Genomic DNA, 22,204 nt, shown 5'->3' on the forward strand with positions numbered 1-22,204 from the left:
CTGACCATGGATTGAAACTGAGCCAAAATAAACTTTTTCACCTTTGAGTTGTTCTCGTCAGGTATTTTGGTTACAGTGATGAAAAGTTAATACAGGAAGTGACTTAAAATTCTAGCAATCTTCATGATTGACAAGTTGAAGAGTACTGATATGACATCTACTACTGAGTTATCAGTAGCTTAAAGAATGTTAACATTAGAATACAATGATCATCTACCCTATGTAATTATAAATTAATATTGTTTAATATCAACTTGAGACTTGCTTATTAGTCCAGTACAATAAATGTTAGTTTTAAAATTATTTATAGTGGGACTTAGGGATATTTTATTATGAAACTAATTAGTCATGTATCAAAGAATAAGAAAACAAGATGGTGTCATGTTCTCTAGTTTATGGCCTAATGCAGAAGACAGGTAAAGATCCATTATTACAAAGCAAAAAGTAGAGGCTAAAAATATCCTACACATAAAAACCACAACACATCACATACTTCACATAGTGCTATAAAAATATTAGTAGTTTTGTTCAGATATATATCAGTACATAGGTATATAATTTTACCATACCATTTATCTTAAGTACTATAGAAATTTGGCTAATTTCAAAAAGATTTACACTATCTACAAACCTCTTCCCCTTGATTTATCTGCTCCTTTGTTCTTTCTTTTGTTTCCATAATGTATGAATAATCTTCCTTCATCTGTTCAAGTTGGGTTGCTTTCATGAAGAACTTTATCAAAAAAAAAAAAAAAAGAAAAACATAATTGAGAATTAATAAACTTTCATAGAAAAATGTAAAAAATACAAAGAAAAATTTTGTCCATAAAAAATTTTAGACCAATTATGCAAAGATTTTATTAAAAGCACAGCACGTATACATAAATACAAAAGAATACATCTAATTTTATACTTGAATTTACTGAACTTGCTATAAGTTCACATGTGTACATTTATTTGCAAAAGCTCTTAACCCCATGAAGGGGAGAAAAACACCTTAAAGTATGATGATAATAATATTCTGAAAGCTCATTTTCACCAACTGTTCCATTCTTGAAGCAAAAATGACAGGAAATATTCTTATCTTTGATCTTAGTTCATCTTCAACTTTTAGACTATGAAATACAAACTCATTCAAAAGGCTACAGTAAGTTTTAGTACTAGTTGGTTGATGCCTTTTTTAAGTTTTAAACAAATTAAAGTTTACAAGTTATTATGTATAGTCAATTGTTGCCTTATATTTTCTTTCAAAAAATAAAAAATCTATTTTTTCAAAATAAAAACCAATAAAGCAAGAATTTACCAAGAATATTATACTTAGACCTTATTCAATAATTTTATAATCTAATATTACTTTAAGTAAGTGCCTTTGAGGAAAAAGAATCAGTATCTACATTAACAAGAATAATGCTTGGCATACATCTAGGTGTACTGGGGGGTTAAGTTTGTATTTACTTTGGTAACTCTTACTTTGTATTTGTCTCCCTCATTTTTAGACTGCAAGAACTGCTTACTCATCTCTTGTGTTAAAATAGAAACTGGATTATCCACCTAAAATAAACAAAAAACAAAAGTTCACTTTTAAAAATTTCACTTTGATGCCTTAAAAATAAAGTGAAATATACATTATAATTGACTCAGGATATCATCAAAATGGCTAACAGACAGTTGCTAATGGTTACAACATCAGGGTAAAAATACAGAGAAAATGTCACAAATTTTTTAACACAGGGAAAAATGTTTCAAAATTTCATAATACCAAATAAAGAAAGAAAGAAAGAAAAAAAACCCACTATAGTCAAAATTAAACATTTTTCCATAATAAGAGGATACAAGCTCAAGAACCCTCTGAGGTGCTGGTATTACAATGTTTTTACTTTCGTCTTTTTTTTTTTTTTTTTTTTTTTTTGTGGTGCTACGGATTGAGCCCAGGGCCTTGCCCAAGCGAGGCAAGCACTCTACCAACTGAGCTATATATATATCCCTGGCTCTCATCTTTTTTTATAGATGACCATTCCTATGTCCCTGGGATCACAGCTGTCAAATATGTGGATGGTTCAATTTCTCGATCATATACTTCGAGTGATCAAGAGCCCATGTAGCTAGGGACTACCAAACCAGACAGAAGAGATACAGGACATTCCTACCACAACACAATGTTATTCTGGATAACTGTGATTAAACCAAACTGGGGAAGAGACACAAACTATTAACTGTTCTTTCCATTTGATGATAAGTTTTGGCGATCTTAATCTTGGGATAGGGAACAAAAGATAAAGAACTAGAATCAAACAGTGATGCCTGATTCCAATCCAGGCTCTACCACCAATCACATCTAGACAACCTGAAGTACAAATTTACTTTCTCTGGCTCCCAGTTTCTAACCTGCAAACAAAAGGGTCTGAAGCAGAGGATCTCTAAAGACAATTTCAGTGCTAATATTATAATACCATGTGTGTCCCATTTTCAATTAAGTCCGCTAAAGTATCTCAGCCAAAAAGATTCAATCCTTCGTTCCTACAAACATGACCAATAACTTCAGAATACATACAAAAAATTTGTTCTTTCTAGAAAAAGAGTTTTTTTCCTCCTCAAAAATTAAGCAACTGAGTATAGGAAACAAAGGTGCTACTTTGATTATAGTTGAAAGCAAAAAAAATATTATAGCCTTATCAATTTTAAATTTCAGCATATACTAATTTGGATTAGATGCTCCTTACTGCTGCACCAAAGTAAGATGTCATGCACTTAAAATAAATCATGTTGAATTAGCAAATTTTAAAGAACTTCACTAGCAACAGTTATAGTGTGTACTTCCTGTGTTTATATCACTCCTATTAGAACATGTTAGTTATCTATATAACACAAGTGAAACCTCACCAAAAACTACTAGTTGCATTAATTCAAAACACAAATTTAGCAATTACCTGGATATTAAAATGATCCAGAATTGCAATCAGTTCTTCTTTCCTAGTAGAAACCACAGTACCTAATTATGAGAAACATAAAATAATCATACTGCTTCTAGGGCAATACAGAAAAAAGTATAACTATCTATTAAATATAAATATTAATGACCTTTCATTGTATCATCAAGAAAAGTATCATTAAATATGTGTAAGTCTGAGTGAACTGGGGATAAAAGTCTAGTTATGACTCAGGAATACAGAAGAGGAAAATGTGCCCATGTGCAGTAAACTTTAAACTTTCATCTCTTTCTTTATGTCCTTTTCTACCTTAACTATTTCTTTCCATAGGCTATAGAAACTATAGAAATGAAAGGAGATCTGTAGTTGAGAACAAAATGGCACATTCTGTTTCTTTCTTTCTTTCTTTCTCTCTCTCTCTCTCTTTCTTTTTTGGCAGTGGGTGCATAGGGGGTATCAGGGATTGAATTCAGGGGCACTCAACCACTGAGCCACATCCCCAGCCCTATTTTATATTTTATTTAGAGACAGAGCCTCACTGAGTTGCTTAGTGCCTCCCTTTTGCTGAGGCTGTCTTTGAACTCGCAATCCTCCTGTCTTAGCCTCCAGAGCTGCTGGGATTATAGGTGTGTGCTACTGCACCTGGCCAATTTTTCTAATTTCAAACTGCCCAATTTTTCTAATCATGATCTTGCCACTAGAATGTCCTGTGATAAAACATGCATATAATACATGCAAGTACCTATATGTGTGTATGTATGCATACATACAAATCAACCACAGTGTAAGAGGTTTCAAGAGACTGGGAAGAAGTGTCCTTTCAATGTACTTATTTATTTACTAATATTTCATGTGGAAAAAAAGAAAAATCAAACCAAACCTGTTTCACTTTTTAGTTTATAGGATCGACTTCCATCCATGCTGATGTGTTGTTGTACAACTATGGAATCACCATACACATTTGCTCTATAGGCATCATCTCCTCTGTTCCTTAATGTTATTGTGATATCTGCTGAGCTAAAACAATGAAGATAAGTCACATAAAGATACAGTTCTATTACAATAGTAGGATACCAGATTTTCAAATATTTTCAACACCCCCCAAATAACAGCTAATTCACTGAAAACTACATCAACAGCTGATGACAGTGGTCTATAACAGAATGTTAAAAATATTGTGCCTGACAAAAAAGTTGAGAACAGAAGCTTGATAAAAAATAATTCACTATTGTATGCATAATAAAAATACCAAATTTGTGCAATCACTCTTAAGTATTGGTTGTTCCACACCTTGAATTTAGGCATTTTCCTATAAGGACCATGTAATCAAGTCATACACATAAGTTATTCATTTTTAACATTATACTGCCTACTATAAATTACATAATAAAGAATCATACCAACAGCTGCCTTTAAGAATGATAGATTAAGAATCATAGTACTTAAAGTAATAACAGTTTCTAAAAGGATTATAATTAAGAGAGGCAATGATAATTTTTTAATTAGTTGCCAATGAGAAATTAAAATGTCTGATATCAAGAGACATAAACTGGGGAGAGTGGGAGTGGATAAATGGTGAAAGATTAATTAATGAATATTAGATTACAGTTAGGACATGAAACTCTGGTATGCTACTGCATGTGGCAGGAAAACTATAGATGACAAGGTACCATACATTTCAAAAAGCTAAAAGATTGTGAATCTTAGGCTGGGGTGTGACTCCGTGGTAGAACACTCGCCTATACATGTGAGGCCTGGGTTTGATCCTCAGCACCACGTAAGAATAAATAAATAAAATAAAGGTATTGTGTCCAACTACAACTAAGCTTCATTATCATTAAAAAAAGAATTACTTTGAAAGAGTTATAATGCAGCCTAATACATGTGAATATTAAAAGTATAAATCTGCCTGGCAGCCTGTTATTGTTTTTAAAGTTTTTAACAAGTTTAAAGCATTTATAGCCATGAATATCTTAAGATACCATGGGTGGGGGGGGAATCAATCATTTGCCTGGGAAAAACTCATTAATGAACACTTAATAATTTGCTTATATACAAAAGCAGACAATATTTTCTCTGATTCATATGAACATCTGCCCAAATACTAAAGTCTTGATACAAAACCCTTTTAATTAGCAATTAAATGAAACCTTTAACAAACTTGTTTTCATGAATTTGCAAACATATTCCAAAACTTCCCATTTACAGGAAATGTAAGAAAAATACTCAGGATGAGCTTCACTATAAACTACTGACATGACAGGAAGTGTCTGCTGCTCTCTTGCTTTCCCTTCCTCTTTAAAAGTTCCCCCCACAGAAAGAAAGGGCTTAGCATTCCTATCATTCCACATCCCCTCCTGCATGGACTGAGCTAAATCTAGAACTCTGTACTAAGGGAGCAATCAGATTCTCTTCTCTTTCAAAATTCAACTTGAGAAGAATTGTTTAAATCCCAAAATAGCCTTTATTTTAGTTAACATCATACTAAAGACCACTATATAGCTTTAGTTATGTAAGACGCCAACATTAAGGAAAATGGGTGAAAAATATACAGAAAATTATTGTACTATCTTTGCAACACTTCTGTCTAAATTTTTTCAAAATAGTTTTTTAAAATTCAAATTTAGACATCAAGAGAGAGTGATTCCTTGGAGCTATAAAGTATGAGGACTCTGTAAGTACAGAAACCAATTTAGTACATTATTATTTCTCTTACGAGAAAACAAAGAACATAAAGATAAGATCTTTAGGAAATCACCTAGACAGGCTGACAGAAAGAACCACATACCCACAGATACTGGCAGTGAATCTCAGATGTAGAGAATACAATATTATCTCTCTCTCTCCCTCTCTCTCTCTCACACACACATACACAAACAGAAACTCGTACACATGAAGACACAGTGACAAAACTAAACTGAAGAGGAAGAAAGCACTCACAAACTCCTCCAGAGACAATGAGAAAGAACAGTTACATACCCACGTGGGTCACAAGGAGAGAAGGAAGGAGGAGAGCACACATAGAGAAGTACAGCCAGCAAAGAAAGAAGAGTGCGAGAAGTGCTGCAGAGCAGACCCAAGGAAAGGAGAGGGAAACAGAGGCCCAGAGACAAAGATACACACAGAGACAACAAGACAAAAACAAAAGAGGCTGCGGTTCCTTAGACTGATTCCTCATGAGACCCAGCTATACTTTCTCCCTTCAGCTTCCCAGAAATATGTTCCTACATCTTTATGGTAAACATCCTTTACTAGAGCCACCTGAGTAAATTGTTAATAATTATATTATTTATTTATGTTTTAGCCAAATTACCTAATTTAAACAGAGTCAGGTCCAGTGACACATGCCTGTGATCTGAGACTCTGGAGGCTGAGTCAGGAGGAGTACAAGTTGGAGATCAGCCTCGGCAACTTAGCAGGATCTTGTTTCAAAATTAAAAGAACTGGGGATAGCTCCGGGTAAAGCTCTACGCGGGGTTCAATCCCCAGTACCAAAAAAAACAACAAACAAAACACACAAAAAGTGATATGTGTACACCTGTAATCCCAGCAGCTGGGGGTGGGGGGAGGCTGAGACAGAAGGATAGCAATTCAAAGTCAGCCTCAGCAAAAGCAAGGTGCAAATAAGCAACTCAGTGAGACCCTGTCTCTAAATAAAAAATACAAAATAGGGCTGGGGATGTGAGTCAATAGTTGCGTGCTCCTGAGTTCAATCCCCAGTACCCGGGGGGGGGGGGGGGGGGGGGGAAGATATGTTCCTGAAAAACTATAACTAATGAGATTTTTATTTCCCCGATTGATTATACACAAACAGAAGAACCACTAACAGAAACAGGACAGAGGAATGGCCAATAGCCTGAGATATGGAGAAAATAATTATTTTATTTCATTAATGACCATTACTACTAAGAATTAAGTTAATACACCTCATGAAAACATTTTCAAAATAACTACATATATTTGCTCTATCTACATCTCTCTTGATTAACAAACATCTACTTTATTATGTTCATTCCTAGCTACTCCTTCCATTTGAAAGCTATTTTTAATATATTTGGAACTTTATGCTCCTACTCTTAAGTTTAATAAATACAAGAAAAGTTTTTTTTGAAAACTTAACTTTTATGAAATAAGCCTCCTAATAAATGCTCAAAAAAATTCTGCACAAGGAAACAGGAAAAAGCAAGTTATCAGGGCAATAACTTTACTATCTCCCCCTTTGTGGACTTTGCTGAGGCTGAATTTGGGCCAAGAACTATACCCAATGTCTATAAATACAGGAGACTCCGAAGTAAAAATAGATACTATAAATGAAAGTTCTTCCAGAATGACAACATGTCACGAGCCATCCATGGGTTGAGTATGGGTCACCGGGCATTAAAGCCTAGTGGATAGAAACATCTGGTGTCTGGGAATGACCAGTGGACACTTTTTCTGGTCAACTGCCCTGGGACAGTGTAAATTTCTATCCTGCTCTGCCGTGGCCCACACAGCACCTGAGATGGGTGTGAACTGTTAAGATGCCAATCAACCTGCTGACTCCAAGACATCAAGAAGCAAGACTCCACCCTTGAAGCCTTATCCCTGCCTTTGATGTACCCCCATAAATAAACCACGAGAGCCATCTTTCCTTTGTCTAGTTCCAGCCCCCATGTGAACTAGATCTATCAGGGGCTCTGCTTTATGTAAATATATTTCTGACTATTTGTGTTTTGTTCTTCACTAATTAACTTAAACTTAATTAACGTAAGTTTCCAGGTGGCTTCTACCCTCCTTGGCAAGAAGAACCCCACAATGAGATGCTGGCCATTGCCCCCATTAACAACATAAGCAGTACCACAGTAAAAATTTGGTTTCTTTCTCAATTACATAAGAATCTGACTACCCAATGAGAGCCAGTAGCAGCATACTCCAATGGAAACAGCAACAAGACAAAGTTAATGTAAAAATATGATGCATCTGCTCTCTGGGTACTGAGTTCCTTACAATAAATTCCATATCCTTAACTAAGTAAATTAATAGCAAAAAAACAGAGCATGAGTTTTTGTCCCTCCATAACCATGGCATAGCTGATATCAAAAACATAACAACTGCAAATATCCCAGGGCTAGTGAAGCTAGTATTAGAAAGGCTAAGAGTGGAAAGAAGGAACTGAACATATTCAAGCAAGTGACCTAAGGCCTTGTTACACATAGAGACATTTTCATGTGACAAACTACATTAGGAGAATTCATTCACTGACCCCAAACCACTGTAAAAGGTTGGTGGACAATCAGAGGACTGAATTCCAGGAAGTGTCTCTAAGCAGAATTCTCTGGCATCTCCTAACCATGTTAACCAAGTAGCTCCAAGAAGAATTAAAATACCCATGAAAAGGGAGCCTACAGCCTGGAAGGGGCACAGTGTTTGAGATGGAGGGAGAGTCTTCAGGACAACCTCAAGCTTGTGCCAGACTGACAAGCTCCAGGCAACACGGACAGCTGCAGAGGCTCTAGATGTGGAACACAGAAATATGCACAGAGTTGAGAATCTCAATTAGTCCATTCTCCAAAACAGTGATGACAGAATCAGAGTCTATTAAGCAAAGGAACTTTTACAGATACCAAACATTTCAAAGAAAGGATGATTAAAAAGAACAGAAATGGGTTTGGAAAAGCTCTGCTTTTAGTTCCATTTTAAGATAAAGTCAGTAAAAAGAAGACTAAGCTCAGGTTAAAGATTTTTTTGCTGTTATTAAGTCTGTTTTCAAATATATTAATGTTCCCCACTACAGGCAGTCATGTCCTTTAAAGCCAATAATTTGTGTAAGCTAGTATATGTATTTTTTAAAATAGTATTCAGGACAGCTCTCAGTAAGAAGTTTCTGCTTTAATCCAAGTACTTACCAAAGGAAAAACTAAAATCTGAAGTATTTGAGACATAAAACATTGAACGATACATAAAAACATCATTTCTTCCTGAAACTTTTATTTAAAAGAGTCACCTATTATCTGGCTAAGTAAATGAGGTGACTGGACACCTAAGAAACCAAGTTAAGTATAATTAAAGAGTTGGGACCATTTACTTAAAAGGGTTAAAAAATAATGAATTTTTTACTTCAGACATGATTTTATTTAGAGGGAGGAGGAAATCAGAAGACTTTATTGGGCTGGGACCCAAATAAGGTAAGTGGAAATGGAAGAAACTATATTAGAGAATTGACATCAAATAGTTCTCTTCAAGGCCACATAACATGGGAAATGATTTTTTTGTATATCTTTTATTCTCTTTCATCAATTTGGAATCCTAGCTTAAAGTTAAGATTCCTCTAAGGCTTTTGAGCATACAAAAGCTGGCAATCCAGATTCATATCCTATACTCATTTTATTTTTGAGTAATAAAATAAGAATTTAAATCCATACCAACAACAAAGAGAAGGAAAATCTAATACAGGACAAAAAGATATCAGTGTTAATTATCAAAGCTTCCAAAGTTCTGGGTATCGAGTGCATGAGAGAAAAATGAAGAGCCTCAGGCTAGACAAGAACATAACAGTTTGGGACATTTTAACTGTTATGAGAAATAAGAATTCCCTCAGAGATTTCTGGGGTAGTATGAAAGAGAATAAAGAGATCACCCTGGAGAGATAGCTGCTAGTGGCAAAAGGCAACAAGTGCATAATGATACAAACCTGACATAATATATGGTTATATACTACAAGGGCAATACAGGACAAAAAGTAATATGAACATAAAACAAAAAAGACAGTCATTACTGTGATATGACCACTGTGTATGGGTCTGGACAAATCTACAAAGAGACTTATGGTGATTAATGTCCTCAAATCAAACTCACTGGACAAAGGAAATAAAAGCAGAATCAGAGTAGAATACTTCCCAGAAATTCTTAAAAAGCTAGATAGAAACTTTGTGCAGAAACACTTGACCAGTCACTGACTTTGCTCTTACCCCTATCATATTAACATGGCCTTGCTGATGCTGGGGGTTGGCTCTATAGCCAGGAAGGTGTAATGTTTATAAATATCCCTTTATTAACAGAATACATAGATCTATCATTGCTACTGCTTCCAAAGAGGTAACAGAAGCATGACTGTAGGAGGACAGGCAAATGGCAGGAAGTTACACAAACTATCTGAAACCTGAAGACAACAGGCAACAGTGGGCCACGTTGGCAAAAGGGGAAGAGAAAGGAATGAAGATATGGAACCTCTGTTCCCATTCTGGGAAGGCACTTTATGCCCATCCATGTCTACATGAACTGGGAATCAAAAGCAGCTCTTTCTTACTGAAGGAATGAAAACACAAAGAAAACAAACACTTACTTCTGTCCATCTTTCACAAATCCTTTTAAAGAGGATCCTCTATTAGTAGCGACTGCTTTTCCACCAAGACCAACTATAAGAGCTGTGAGTACCGCACTCTTTCCACCTAAAGAAACAGGTGTTGAAGAAATCACATTCATTAAAAGTTGACTTCTACAAATTGATACAAGACTACAAAATGAATTAGTCTCATTCAGAAATGTTATAATTCAATCTTAATTTTCTTCCAGTATCAAAGCAGCAAACTTTAAAAAGATTTGTAAAATTCATGAAATATTTAGCTGCTACTATTAAGAAAAAATTAGTTTATTTCAGGAATTAAGTTTCTGTCACTAATAAGGAAGCACAAAGAATAACTATGATACCTTTCCAATCTGAAACTCACTATATTGTCTTGGCTCATCAGCCCTGTACATGAACTTATCCCTCTACTTAAATAAATATGCTTTATGTAACTTTAACTACATTTTAAGTACAATTATTGCTTTTTCCACAAATTCTCAGACATCAAAACTATTTTAACATCTTTCAAATATAAGTTCCATATGTACAGGAATTGTCTCTTTCATTCAATGTTGTACCCTCAGGGGGCTGGGGATGTGGCTCAAGCGGTAGCCGCGCTCGCCTGGCATGCGTGCGTCCCGGGTTCGATCCTCAGCACCGCATACAAACAAAGATGTTGTGTCTGCCGAAAACTTAAATGTAAATAAAATTTAAAAAATAAAAAAAATGTTGTACCCTCAGTTTCAGCACAAAATAGATTACCCACAAATCTGTTGAATGAATGGACTTATTAAATAGGAAAAAAAAACCTAGCAAAACCATAAAGATGTTTTTATATAACATTTTGATATTATTCCCAACTTGAGTATTCATTTTCTAGCTTTCTGAAAAGTCTTACTTCTATCCTAACAGATATAAAATATCAAAAGCTCCAATTTCAAAATCTCTAAAAATTACTCAGAATATGGCAATCTTTTCTGAACTCCATGATCAACAAAGCTATACCCAAAATTAGCCAACATATATACCAATGATTAATCCAATTTACTTCCTGGAATGACTTTTAAGTTCCTATTCTAACTCTCTCTTGCTTCCTTTTCTCTTATTACCAAATGTACTACCTCTACCACTTGCATTATTTCACCTTTCTATTATGTTTAATAAAATAATTGTTCCAAAGGTTAAAAAAAAAAAACACCTAAGTTCAGAACCCAGGAATCTTTATTTCTTGTCTCATGTGATCTCTCTAGCACTGCTCCCTTTCTCTGCCCATGCCCTCTTCCTAAAAACCACTGACTTAGGGCTGGGGCGGTGGCTCAGTGGTAGAGCGCTCACCTAGCATGCATGAGGCACTGGGTTCGATCCTCAGCACCACATAAAAGTAAAAAAATAAATAAATAAAGATATTGTGCCCACCTATAACTAAAAAATAAACATAAAAAAAAACCTAAAAACTAAAAACCAGTGACTTCTTGACTAACTGGAGAAGAGAGAAAAAAGAACAAAACAGACATTGGAGCTACACATGTCATCTCCTATGCCAGCCAGCATTGTCCCCAGGTTGTAGACTATGGCATGCCTCCTCTCCTTACGCACTATTTTGGTGGAGCTATCAACACCTGGTACCTTGCTGGCCTAACACAAGAGCTGCCAAAGTAAGTGGTCTTTCTGTCTCCTATGTTTCCCCATTTCTAATCTATCCTCCACAATGTGGCCAGTTTGTCTCAAAATTCGTGGCTGTGTCATTCCTTTACTCAAAGTTTAACTGGCTCTAACATCTGAAAAACTCCAAAATCTTAATTGTGACATTCAAGATCCTTTTTAGCATACTCTACATGTCAGAACCAGCTTTTGATACTCACTATACATACCACCATATAAGGTTATTCACCATTCCCCATACACATCTTAGCTATTCCTCCAAACATCTGAGGATGAGCAATCTTTGCCTGGAACATTTCTTCTTCCCAAATGAGACATAAAGAATCTATAATTTTCATTCAAGAACCAGCACATACATATACCACTGCCACATAAAAGTTTTCATTGGTTACAAAAGTAAGAATTATTTTTTCATGTTTAGATTCCCAAAGCACTTCTTTATGCTCTTATAATATTTAGACAAGGTAAGATACAAGGCTGCCTCAATTTCATTGAGGATAGCTTGTCCACTCTTCTATGGTGCTGATTTCAAGGTAAAGAGATTTTTAAAATATGCAGGAAACTGTTGGGTGCAGTGGCCCACATGCATTAAATCCCAGCTACTCAGGAGACTGAAGTAGGAGGATCCCTTAAACCCAGGAGTTCCAAACAGGCCTGGACATAGTGAGAGACTCATCTCAGGAAAAAAAAAGAAATATTTAGTCCTAAAGCTTAAATAATGTATTTAAAATTAACTCAATATATTCTTGAAGTGTAGAATGACAGTATCTACTAAGAATATTCATAACCACAAGTTAAAGACCCATAAACAAATATTTATCAGTAGTAAGAGTTATCAGTTTCAAAAAGTGAATGCATTCTCAAAGTACTATTCAGTCAAAAGAGGAGGGTAAAAGCACTTACTTCCATTGTTGCCAACAACAAAGTTGACATTAGAACCAAATTTAAAGGGTCCAAGCATTGAATGGCACATGAAGTTTCTTAGATGAATACTCTCAATTATTCCAACTTCTGCTGCAGTCTGTTAATTTAAAAAGGGGGGAAAAAAGTCTAATTCACTCATTATAATCATTCAAACTTTTGTTGAAAGACCAGCAGTATTATCAATGAAAAAAGCTACTAGAAGTGAATAATGGTAATGTCAATAAAAAAAGACGAAATTAAATGTGAATCTTTTGAGCCACCATTAATTATAGAATTTTTAAAGAATATAATAATTTTATCACAAAGTTAATATTGTCATATTTATTTATTTGGTCAGATAAATTTTGTTGGTGGGGGGAATCTGTTCAACACATTGTTTTTATTTTATGGTTCATACAGCTGGCATTAAGTCTCTAAGAACTTTACGTTGTCCATATCCCAAAGAGTTCTCCCACAGTTTATTTCTAAAAATTTTATAGTTTCATGTTTGTATTTACATCTACTACCCTCTGATGCTAATTTTTATCAATGTACAACTGCTACAGTACAGTTGTTACTGTACCTTCCCTTCCATCGAACTGCTTTTGCATCTTTATGTAAAATAAATTCACCATGATTTGCATTGGTCTATTTCTCTGTTTAGAATAGATCCTCTTCTGTTCCAATGATTAATGTGTCTTTCCCAATACCAACACCACATGATCTTAAGCTACATAGTGTCTTGAGAGTGACCAGACTGATCATTCCACTTCATTCTTTTTCAAAATCATTTCTCTAGTTCCTTTGACCTTTCACATAAAACTTAAAAAATAAACTTGTCTACATCTACAAAAACCCTTGTTGGGATTTTGATAGGAACTGCATTAAACTTGTATATAATTTTGGGAAAGAACTGATATTTGTCTATATTGAGCCTTCCAACCTATAAATATGTCTGTTTACTTAAATCTTTGATTTCATCAGCACTGCATAGTTTTTGTCACTTAAGTCCTATACATATTATATTTGCTGTTACGGTTTGGATGTGAGGCGTCCCCCAAAAGCTCACATGCGTCAATGAGAGAGGGGAAAGGATTGGGTTGTGAGAGCCTTAACCTAACCAGTGGAATAATCCCCTGATGGGATTAATTGAGTGGTGAGTGGTAATTGAAGGTGGGTAGCATGTGACTGGAGGAGGTAGAACATTGGAGGCATAGCTTTGGGGTATATAACTATATCTGGCAAGTAGAGATCTCTCTCTCTCTCTCTCTCTCTCTCTCTCTCTCCTTACTGATCATCATGTGAGCTGCTTCCCTCTGCCACATTCTTCTGCCATGATGTCCTGCTTCACCTTAAGCCCTGAGGAATGGAGCCTACTGTCTGTGGATTGAGACCTCTGAACCCCCAAATAAATTTTTCCCCCTCTATAATTGTTCTGGTTGACTCTTTTAGTCTCAGTGGTGAAAAAGATGACTAAAACATTAGCTTTAGACCCACATATTCATTATTAAAGACAATTTTTAGAGCAGTTCTAGAAACACAGTAAAACTGAGAGAAAGATACAGCGATTTCCCACATGTCCCTTCCCCTGGACATGCATAGCTTCCCCCATTATCAACATTTCCCACTCCATCGGTACATTTGTTACAGTTAATAAACCTACACTCACAAATCTCGATCACTCCATTTCATAGTTTACATCAGGGTTCATTCTTGGTGTTGTATATTCTTTGAGTTTGGAAACATTATATGTACTGACAATTATAGTATCATAGAAGTGTTTTCCCTGCTCTAAATATCCTCTGTGCTCTCATCCTTCTCTTAACCCCCAGCAACCACATACCTTTTGTTCTGCCTTTTCCAGAATGGAAAGTTAATCATATAGTATGCAGCCTTGCCAGATTGGCTTCTTTTAAGTTGAAATATGCATTTTCATTTCCTCCATGTCTTTTCTTGGCTTGATTGCTCATTTGTTTTTAGTGTTAAAAATTACTCAACCACCTGAATGTAGTATGGCTTACTGATCCACTCATCTTCTGAAGGCCATCTTCTTTACTTCCACGTTTTGGCAATTATCAATAAATTTTCTACAAAAAACTGTGAGCATGTTTTTGTGTGGATATCAGTTTTCAACTCCTCTGGGTAAATACTAGGGTGTATGATAACTGGATTGTATAATAAAGGCATATTTATTTTGTAAAAACTGCCAAACTGTTTTCCAAAGTGGCTCTACTATTTTGCATTCCCAAGCAATGAAGGAAAGCTCCTGTTGCTCTTATGTTCTTGTCAGCATTTGGGGGGGTGGTAGTAGTCCAAATTTTCATCATTCCAAAATGTATACATTGGTACCTCATTTTAATTTGCATTTCCCCAAAAGATTTCTTTTTTCTTTTTAAGTGATTTCAAATGATATTGTATTTTGAATTTCAATAACCATGTATTCAATGCTACTATATATAAAAATACAATTTTTGAAAATATGCACCTTCTAATTTTGTTGAATGAGCTTATTAGTTCTAATCTCTTTTTTTTCTTTTTGTAAATTTGTAAATTCCTTGAGATTATCTATGTAGACAGTCATAGGGACAGTGTTATTTATATTATTTTTCTCCTCTCCAACTTCCATATCTTGTTTCCTTTTCTTGCTTTATCAGGCACTGTATAAATCTCCCAGCACAATGTTGAATAAAAGTGATGAAAACAGATACTCTTTTTTTCTCTTAAATATGTACTCTTTTTTTTTTTAACCTTTATTTATTTGAACCCAGTGCCTCATACATGCCAGGCAAGTGCCCTACCACTAAGCTACAACCCCTAACCCTGATATTCCTGTTTTACTGCTGATCTTCAGCATTCAATGTTTCACCAGTAAGTATGTTGTTAGCTGCAACTTTTTCTCTCATGACTACTTATGACGTTAAGTAACTTCCTTCTATCCCTGTTTTTCTAAGTTTTAATCATGCATTAGGAATGTCAAATTATGTCAAACACTTTTGGCCCCATCCACTGCTTTGATCATATGCTTTGTCTTCTTTAATCTATAATATGCTGAATCACAAGGACTGATTTTCAGATACTGATCCAGGCTTGCATGCTTAGAATGTATTTCATAATGTATTTTTCATATTTACTGTTAAGTTCTATTTTCTAGTAATTGTTAAAGATTTCTGCATTCATATACATGAGGTAAATGCATATGTTGTTTTTTTGTTCTTGCTTTTGTTTTTTAGTTCTTCTTTGTCTGGTTTTGGTATCAAGATAATGAAGTGAAGTGTTGCCTTCTCTTCTGCGTTCTTGAAAAGAATATGCAGAATCCATGTTAATTCCTACCTAAAATATTTGCTACAATTCTTGAGTGAAACCAACTGAGCATGGAGATTTCTTTGCTTAAGTAGGATATTAAAATATGAATTAAAGTTTCGAAATAAATATTATGTTATGCAAATTCTCTCTTCTACATCAGCTGGGTTGTCGTCATTTTTCCTTTCCAAGAAACTAGTCCACTTTACCTAAATTTTCATATTTACATATATAGAATTGTATATTAAAACTGTTATAAAAAAAAAGTTATTTGCTTATTCTTTCAATCCTTTTCATGTCTACAGGACCTGCAGTCATAAGCCCTATTCCATCCCTGATATTGGTAATTTATATCTTTTTTCTTTTGTTGATCTAATGAAGTTTGTTAATTTTATTCATCTTGTTTCAATATTTTCTCTATTAATTTTTCTAATAACAAACTTAAAAAAACAATTTAAGCTGGGGGTGGTGGCACACGCCTTGTAATCCCAGCAGCTTGGGAGGCTGAGACAGGAGGATCAGGAGTTCAAAGCCAGCCTCAGCAAAAGTGAGGTGCTAAAAAACTCATAAGACTCTGTATCTAAATAAAATACAAAATAAAGTGGGAATGTGGCTCAGTGGTTGAATGTCCCCGAATTCCAATCCCTGGTAAACCCCCACAAAAAAAAACATAATTTTATAATTTTGCACTTACCAAAGTAGAGGTACCATTAGTGAAAGAAACTGTACATTCATCTTCATCACCATCTTTATCAAAATCCTCCAGTTCTTCTTGTCTTGGTCTTTTGGCATTTTCAGGAGAGAAGAAATTTTCTTCCTTTCTTTTGGCCATCAGGTCTGAACAAATATTCATAGTAACAATGAGATAAATCAAGTACAGCATCCATGTGATTGATAAACATTAAACTTAAAATAAATACACAAAGCTTACTAAATTTTAAGTACTATATCCACCCATTTTACTTTTAAAATTAAGTACATTAAAGTCTTCCATACTTTATGTGGAGGAAAGGGGTCACTGAATCAAAAAAAGAAAAGCTGGAAAAGGCAGGAAACATTTTCCTGTATAGCGTCCAGAAAGAAACACAGCTCTGCTGACACTTATAGCCTGAAAAACCCTGAGTGGGACTTATGATCTCCAGATGGGTGAGACAATAAATTTCTGGTGCCTTAAAAACCATTACTTGCATCCTCTCCATTAGAATGTTACTACAGAATTACTTATGGCAAGATTTTATCAACATATGCCCATCTGAACGTTTTTACTCTTAACTTACAAAAGGTAAAAACATTTTATTTGTGAAACTACAGTTTCTGGTTTTCTACATCTGCTATGTAGAAAATGGGGATGGCATAGTCCTTCTTAAATTATTCCAGAGCAAACATCCAATTCTTAACAAGTTATAGAGTAATAGCAAATCAGATAAAACTTTTGATTTTTATACTATTTTCCCAAAGAAGCTTATTTTAAAGCAATGTTGCGCAGCATTAGAAGTTTCCTTAACCATTACCTAAGTAGTCCATTTTGGTTCTCTTCTTTGTCAATATACTATAAAATGTAAACCTAAAAAATTAATGTTTTTAAATAAATACAAGATTTTTGCAGAAAATATGAAGTGACCAGCTAATCCAAGCTGATAGTCTGTGACTGAAATTAAACTTTATTACTACTCTATTACTCTCATTTTTCTCTTTAAAATTAAGTCTCTTTAAAGACTTAAGATGATAAGCACATAATAATTGTTGTTTGCTGAGTAAATAGAGGAAAAAAAACAATATGTATAATCAAAAATCTCTTAAGATGTAATAAAAGAATAAGAGGAATGGTTCTAGGATCAATTCATTTTGGTCGTCCAATACTAGACCACAGCAGTCTTGCCTGTACCATGTACTTGACTTCCTTCTCACCCCCAGCAACAGTAAACTAAGTAAAATTTTCTCTCTCATGCATTTGGTCTGAAAAATTCTAGTCAGTCCTCACTAAGAGATGATAGCTCTATTTAATGATAGACCAAGAAACCCAGTCTTAAAAGGGTACAAATGTGCTGGGAAGGAAGGGGGCTCCTAGAGTGGCATTACAAAAAGAACACAAAGTAGATATGAAGAAACAGGAGATTCTGGAGGGAGAATGCAAGAGAGAGAAGAAGAAGCAAAAGACATTCCTATGCAGTGTTTATTTCACTTTTTAGTACACTACTTTTCAAAGTTATATAATGACAGACTCAATTCTGCAGAAATAACAAAGATGTATACATATTTTGGAGTACCTGTTTTGGAGAATTACCTTTGTCAAGTCTTGACACTATGATAATGAATGCTTCATTAAGCAAAATGGGTAGCTTGTCCCTCTTTTTCAAGCTCTATATTGTCTTCTAATGCATCACATTTTAATGTTTTAAGAAAATGAGAAAGAACTTCATGTAAGCTTATTCAATAGTGAAGGCCTTTTTAAAGCTAATTTTATGAAATCATTCCAATTTTTTTCTTGTATTTTGGTTTTTACAGGTTCACAATATCCTCCTGAACTGCTATTTTATAATTTGATTTTTAAAACATTGATAACAAAGACTCAAAATTATTACTTACCTTACATCTTATAAAATTCTCATCTGTAGTCACTACTTCATGCAAATTTTACTGTTTGAGAGCTGTCTTGAACATTTTTTCTCTAAACTAGTTCTTTGTGTTATCAAACTTTTCTTTAAGGAGATGTTTAATGATAATTCACATATTTTTATACAACTAAATATAAGGGATATGCTGGTGCTCAAGTTTAATCTCTAAATCCTCCTTCCAAAGCACAATTTTAAAAAGCAACTGGAGACTTCCGCTTTCAGGAATATAGAATAGAGGTTTTTCTTTTTTTTCCTACTAAATGCAATTAAAAACTTTGAATGTTAATATATAAAACAAACTTAAGAACGTTCTGAAAGATGAAAAGAAAGCATATATCTAGACCAGGGACCCAAGAACAACACAGCAGTGAGTTCTGAGCTTGTGTCATGCCTTAAATATCCCAGACTTTGAGGGATTACTAACCGGGAAACATGTACAGGTGCCAGGAAAAAAAAAAAAAAATAGCCCTAAACAAAAGCTGGTCCTCTTTACCCTTTCTCAATAAAAAGGATAGTGTAATAAGACAGAACACTCTTAGGCAAAAACCGCCTTACTCTTGTCAGATACCACTGAAAAAGACAAGACTCCCTCTCCACTGATGTCAGCAAAGCTCAAGCCTGAACTCTGATCCTTGAAATGCTAAATAAAAAGCAGCATCTCTGCACCCCAAGGGACATAGAGTCAGAGAAGGATAAGCAGAGCAAGCAAGCAGACAAATTGGGGGGCCAGGATAATGGTGTAAGAGACCATTTAAAGGGTCTAGACTTCCACAGATAGCAGGCAATAACAAGGTACTGTTTACTCTTCTTCCTGTTGACTGCTGTTAGAAGAGGCCTAGTGAAAAAGTAGGACTTGCACAGATGTGGCGAAACCATCCTCACTGCAGTTTCATTGGGGACCATAGGGGGAATGCTACCCTAGCCTACAAGTCAACCAGCTAAGGAAATAGTTCTGGTTAAGTTCTAGATCTGACTCTTTCTCTGTGGCCCAATACCTAGGATGACAAAGGCTATGATCTCCTAAAAGGTACTAAAAACCTTAAAGGGTTTTTATTTAGATCTATCAACATTTATCATATTAGAAATTACAACTGAGAAATCTATACAACAAAGAACACAAAAGTACACATTCTATCAGCCAAAGCAATGGCATCCATCGCATGTTATATTACCTCTGGAAACCTCCAGAATACACTCCAAAGTAAATGAGAGTGAAAAAGACAAATGATGCTTTACCATTATTATGAAAATATTTTTGACTCTGTAGACCTCAAGAAAGAGTTTCCATGGATCGCTGCACCATATTTTGCAAACTGCTGCTGCAGAGGATACTACAGGCAAATCCATGTTATAGTGCCATATATGATAAAGTATAGCTAGAAAGCAATAAAGTTAAGAGTGGTTGGGATAAAAGGGATCACAGAAAGACCTGCAGTCTTGATATTGCAGAGAGTGATCCAACGACCAACAAGCATCATCCAGATGCTTCCTGGGAACTGGGTAGATAACCAAAATCTCAGGCCCCACCCTAAAGCAAGTGAATCAGAATCTTCAAAAGACTTTAGGTGGTTTATATAGAACATTTTTATAAAGTTTGAGAAGGACTGTGAGTAATCATGTGTAAGAACCTGGGCTTTATTCTATTTTGAAAGCAATGTAAAAACCTAATACATTATAATGAATCAAATGCCAATTAAACACACACAACCCAAACAAAAATTTTGAGACAAAATTACCATTAAAGCCACATCTATATAATACTCAGCATCATTCTTTGCAGATAATTTATTTTGAATCTCTCATAGAAGCCAAAATTTCAAAAATCAAACATATTTTTCAAGTTATTTAATAATAAGAATCAATGTACATTAGCTTCAACTTCTTGCTAATTTACATTTCTCAAAATACTACCAGATTATTATTCTTAGCAACACTTTCTTTTCTCTTGCCCATTCTCTACTCCCTTTTCAAACACTGAACAGTAATTTATTTATTACAGAACAACAAAAAGATACCATTACTTTTTGATTTTCCCAACATTTAGATAGTTTTTAATAACATTTAATATATTATCTGACATCAGTTGACTGATTTTAGTATTTTATCATTAGAGAACAGTGGTTTTGCAAGCCAAATCGAAGGAGAGAGATGTACTAGGTTAAGTATGATGAAACTTCTTATAATAAATGTGAGAATCCATACCATATGGAAGATCATACAAACACTACGTGACAATTTTTTTTTAGTTGCTGTTGTTGTTTTAGTTGTAGTTGGACATAATACCTTCATTTTATTTTTATGTGGTGCTGAGGATTGAACCCAGCACCCTGCAAGGGCTAAGCGAGCGCTCTACTACAGAGCCACAACCTCAGCATCCCCCCACCCCCATGAGGTATGTTTTTATTTGCTGGGCATAAACTGGGATTTGCAGTTTGCAGTTAGGTTGCCAAGGTAACCTGAAATCTAACAGACACTGAGGATCCTTCCTTTTAAAATAGGGATCACTTCGTAATTTAATAATGATGGATTTTCAAAAACAGATATGAACATCCTGATGTTCTGAGAGTTACATAGAGGTTAAAATTGTAAAATTGTTCCCAATGGGATAAAGAAACATAACTGAAAAGAAAATCCTAAAATATACACTCAAAAAAGAAAAAAGCTCCTCTGGGGATTTTCAATATGTAGATAAAGCTCATTTTAAGTATTTATTTACACTTACAATTAAAAAAAATCTGAATTAAGGGGCACATTATTTCTCCTTTACAGGAAGCAAGTACCACCAAAGTAGAGACACTGAAGATTGATTAAAAAATAAGTTCAAAACAAAAATCAATAACTAAAGGTTTATTATAACATGTAGATACATAAGAAATTTGAAAGCTATCACTTGAATTTTTAACAGAGTTATAAAAATCTAACTTTCTAATTTTAGTTAACTAATAATTCATACTTCTGTCTAGTTCTGTAAGGAGATTTAGAATTATTGGGAGTTTTGTTTTGTACTGGGGATTGAACCTGGGGGTGCTTTACAACTGAGCTACATTCCCAGATCTTTTTATTTTTTATTTTGAGACAGGGTCTCGCTAAATTGCTGAGGTTGGCCTCACACTTGAAATCCTCCTGAGTCACTGGGATTACAGGCATGCACCACTGCACCAGACAGAATTATCAAATTTTTATTAAAGACAAGTTACTACTATTTTTGAATCTGCCCCAGCTTGTGTTTACCTTATCCCCAATTCCACTCTTCCCACCACAAAAGACACATTCATTCTATACTAAACAACCTCACATTTGTGTGTGTGTGTGTTGCTGGGGATTGAACCCAGAACCTTGTTCATGCTAGGCAAACACTCTAATCTTGATCTACACATCATCAGCCTCATAATCTCATCTTTAATGTAAAGAATTAAGTAAGTATATTGTTTGGAATATGAGATTCACTAGATAATAAATAAGTATGCAACTGT

General features: G+C 34.7%; 1 protein-coding gene across 2 annotated transcripts in view; it reads right to left on the reverse strand.

Annotated features, from left to right (window-relative positions):
• Positions 1-22,204, reverse strand: part of Smc6 (structural maintenance of chromosomes 6) — a 71,909-nt gene that overhangs the window by 46,983 nt on the left and 2,722 nt on the right. For both annotated transcript variants that reach the window (XM_027937780.2, XM_071601354.1), the window contains exons 2-8: positions 16,811-16,953; positions 12,817-12,934; positions 10,249-10,354; positions 3,808-3,944; positions 2,928-2,989; positions 1,471-1,551; positions 632-733 (exon numbers count right to left, since the gene is read on the reverse strand). In XM_027937780.2, coding sequence (XP_027793581.2) covers positions 632-733; positions 1,471-1,551; positions 2,928-2,989; positions 3,808-3,944; positions 10,249-10,354; positions 12,817-12,934; positions 16,811-16,948 — 744 coding nt within the window. In that variant the 5' untranslated portion in view covers positions 16,949-16,953. The remainder of the gene's footprint in view (positions 1-631; positions 734-1,470; positions 1,552-2,927; positions 2,990-3,807; positions 3,945-10,248; positions 10,355-12,816; positions 12,935-16,810; positions 16,954-22,204) is intronic.

Source organism: Marmota flaviventris, chromosome 14 (genome assembly GCF_047511675.1).
Source record: "Marmota flaviventris isolate mMarFla1 chromosome 14, mMarFla1.hap1, whole genome shotgun sequence".
In the NCBI taxonomy this organism is placed as follows: Eukaryota; Metazoa; Chordata; class Mammalia; order Rodentia; family Sciuridae; genus Marmota; species Marmota flaviventris.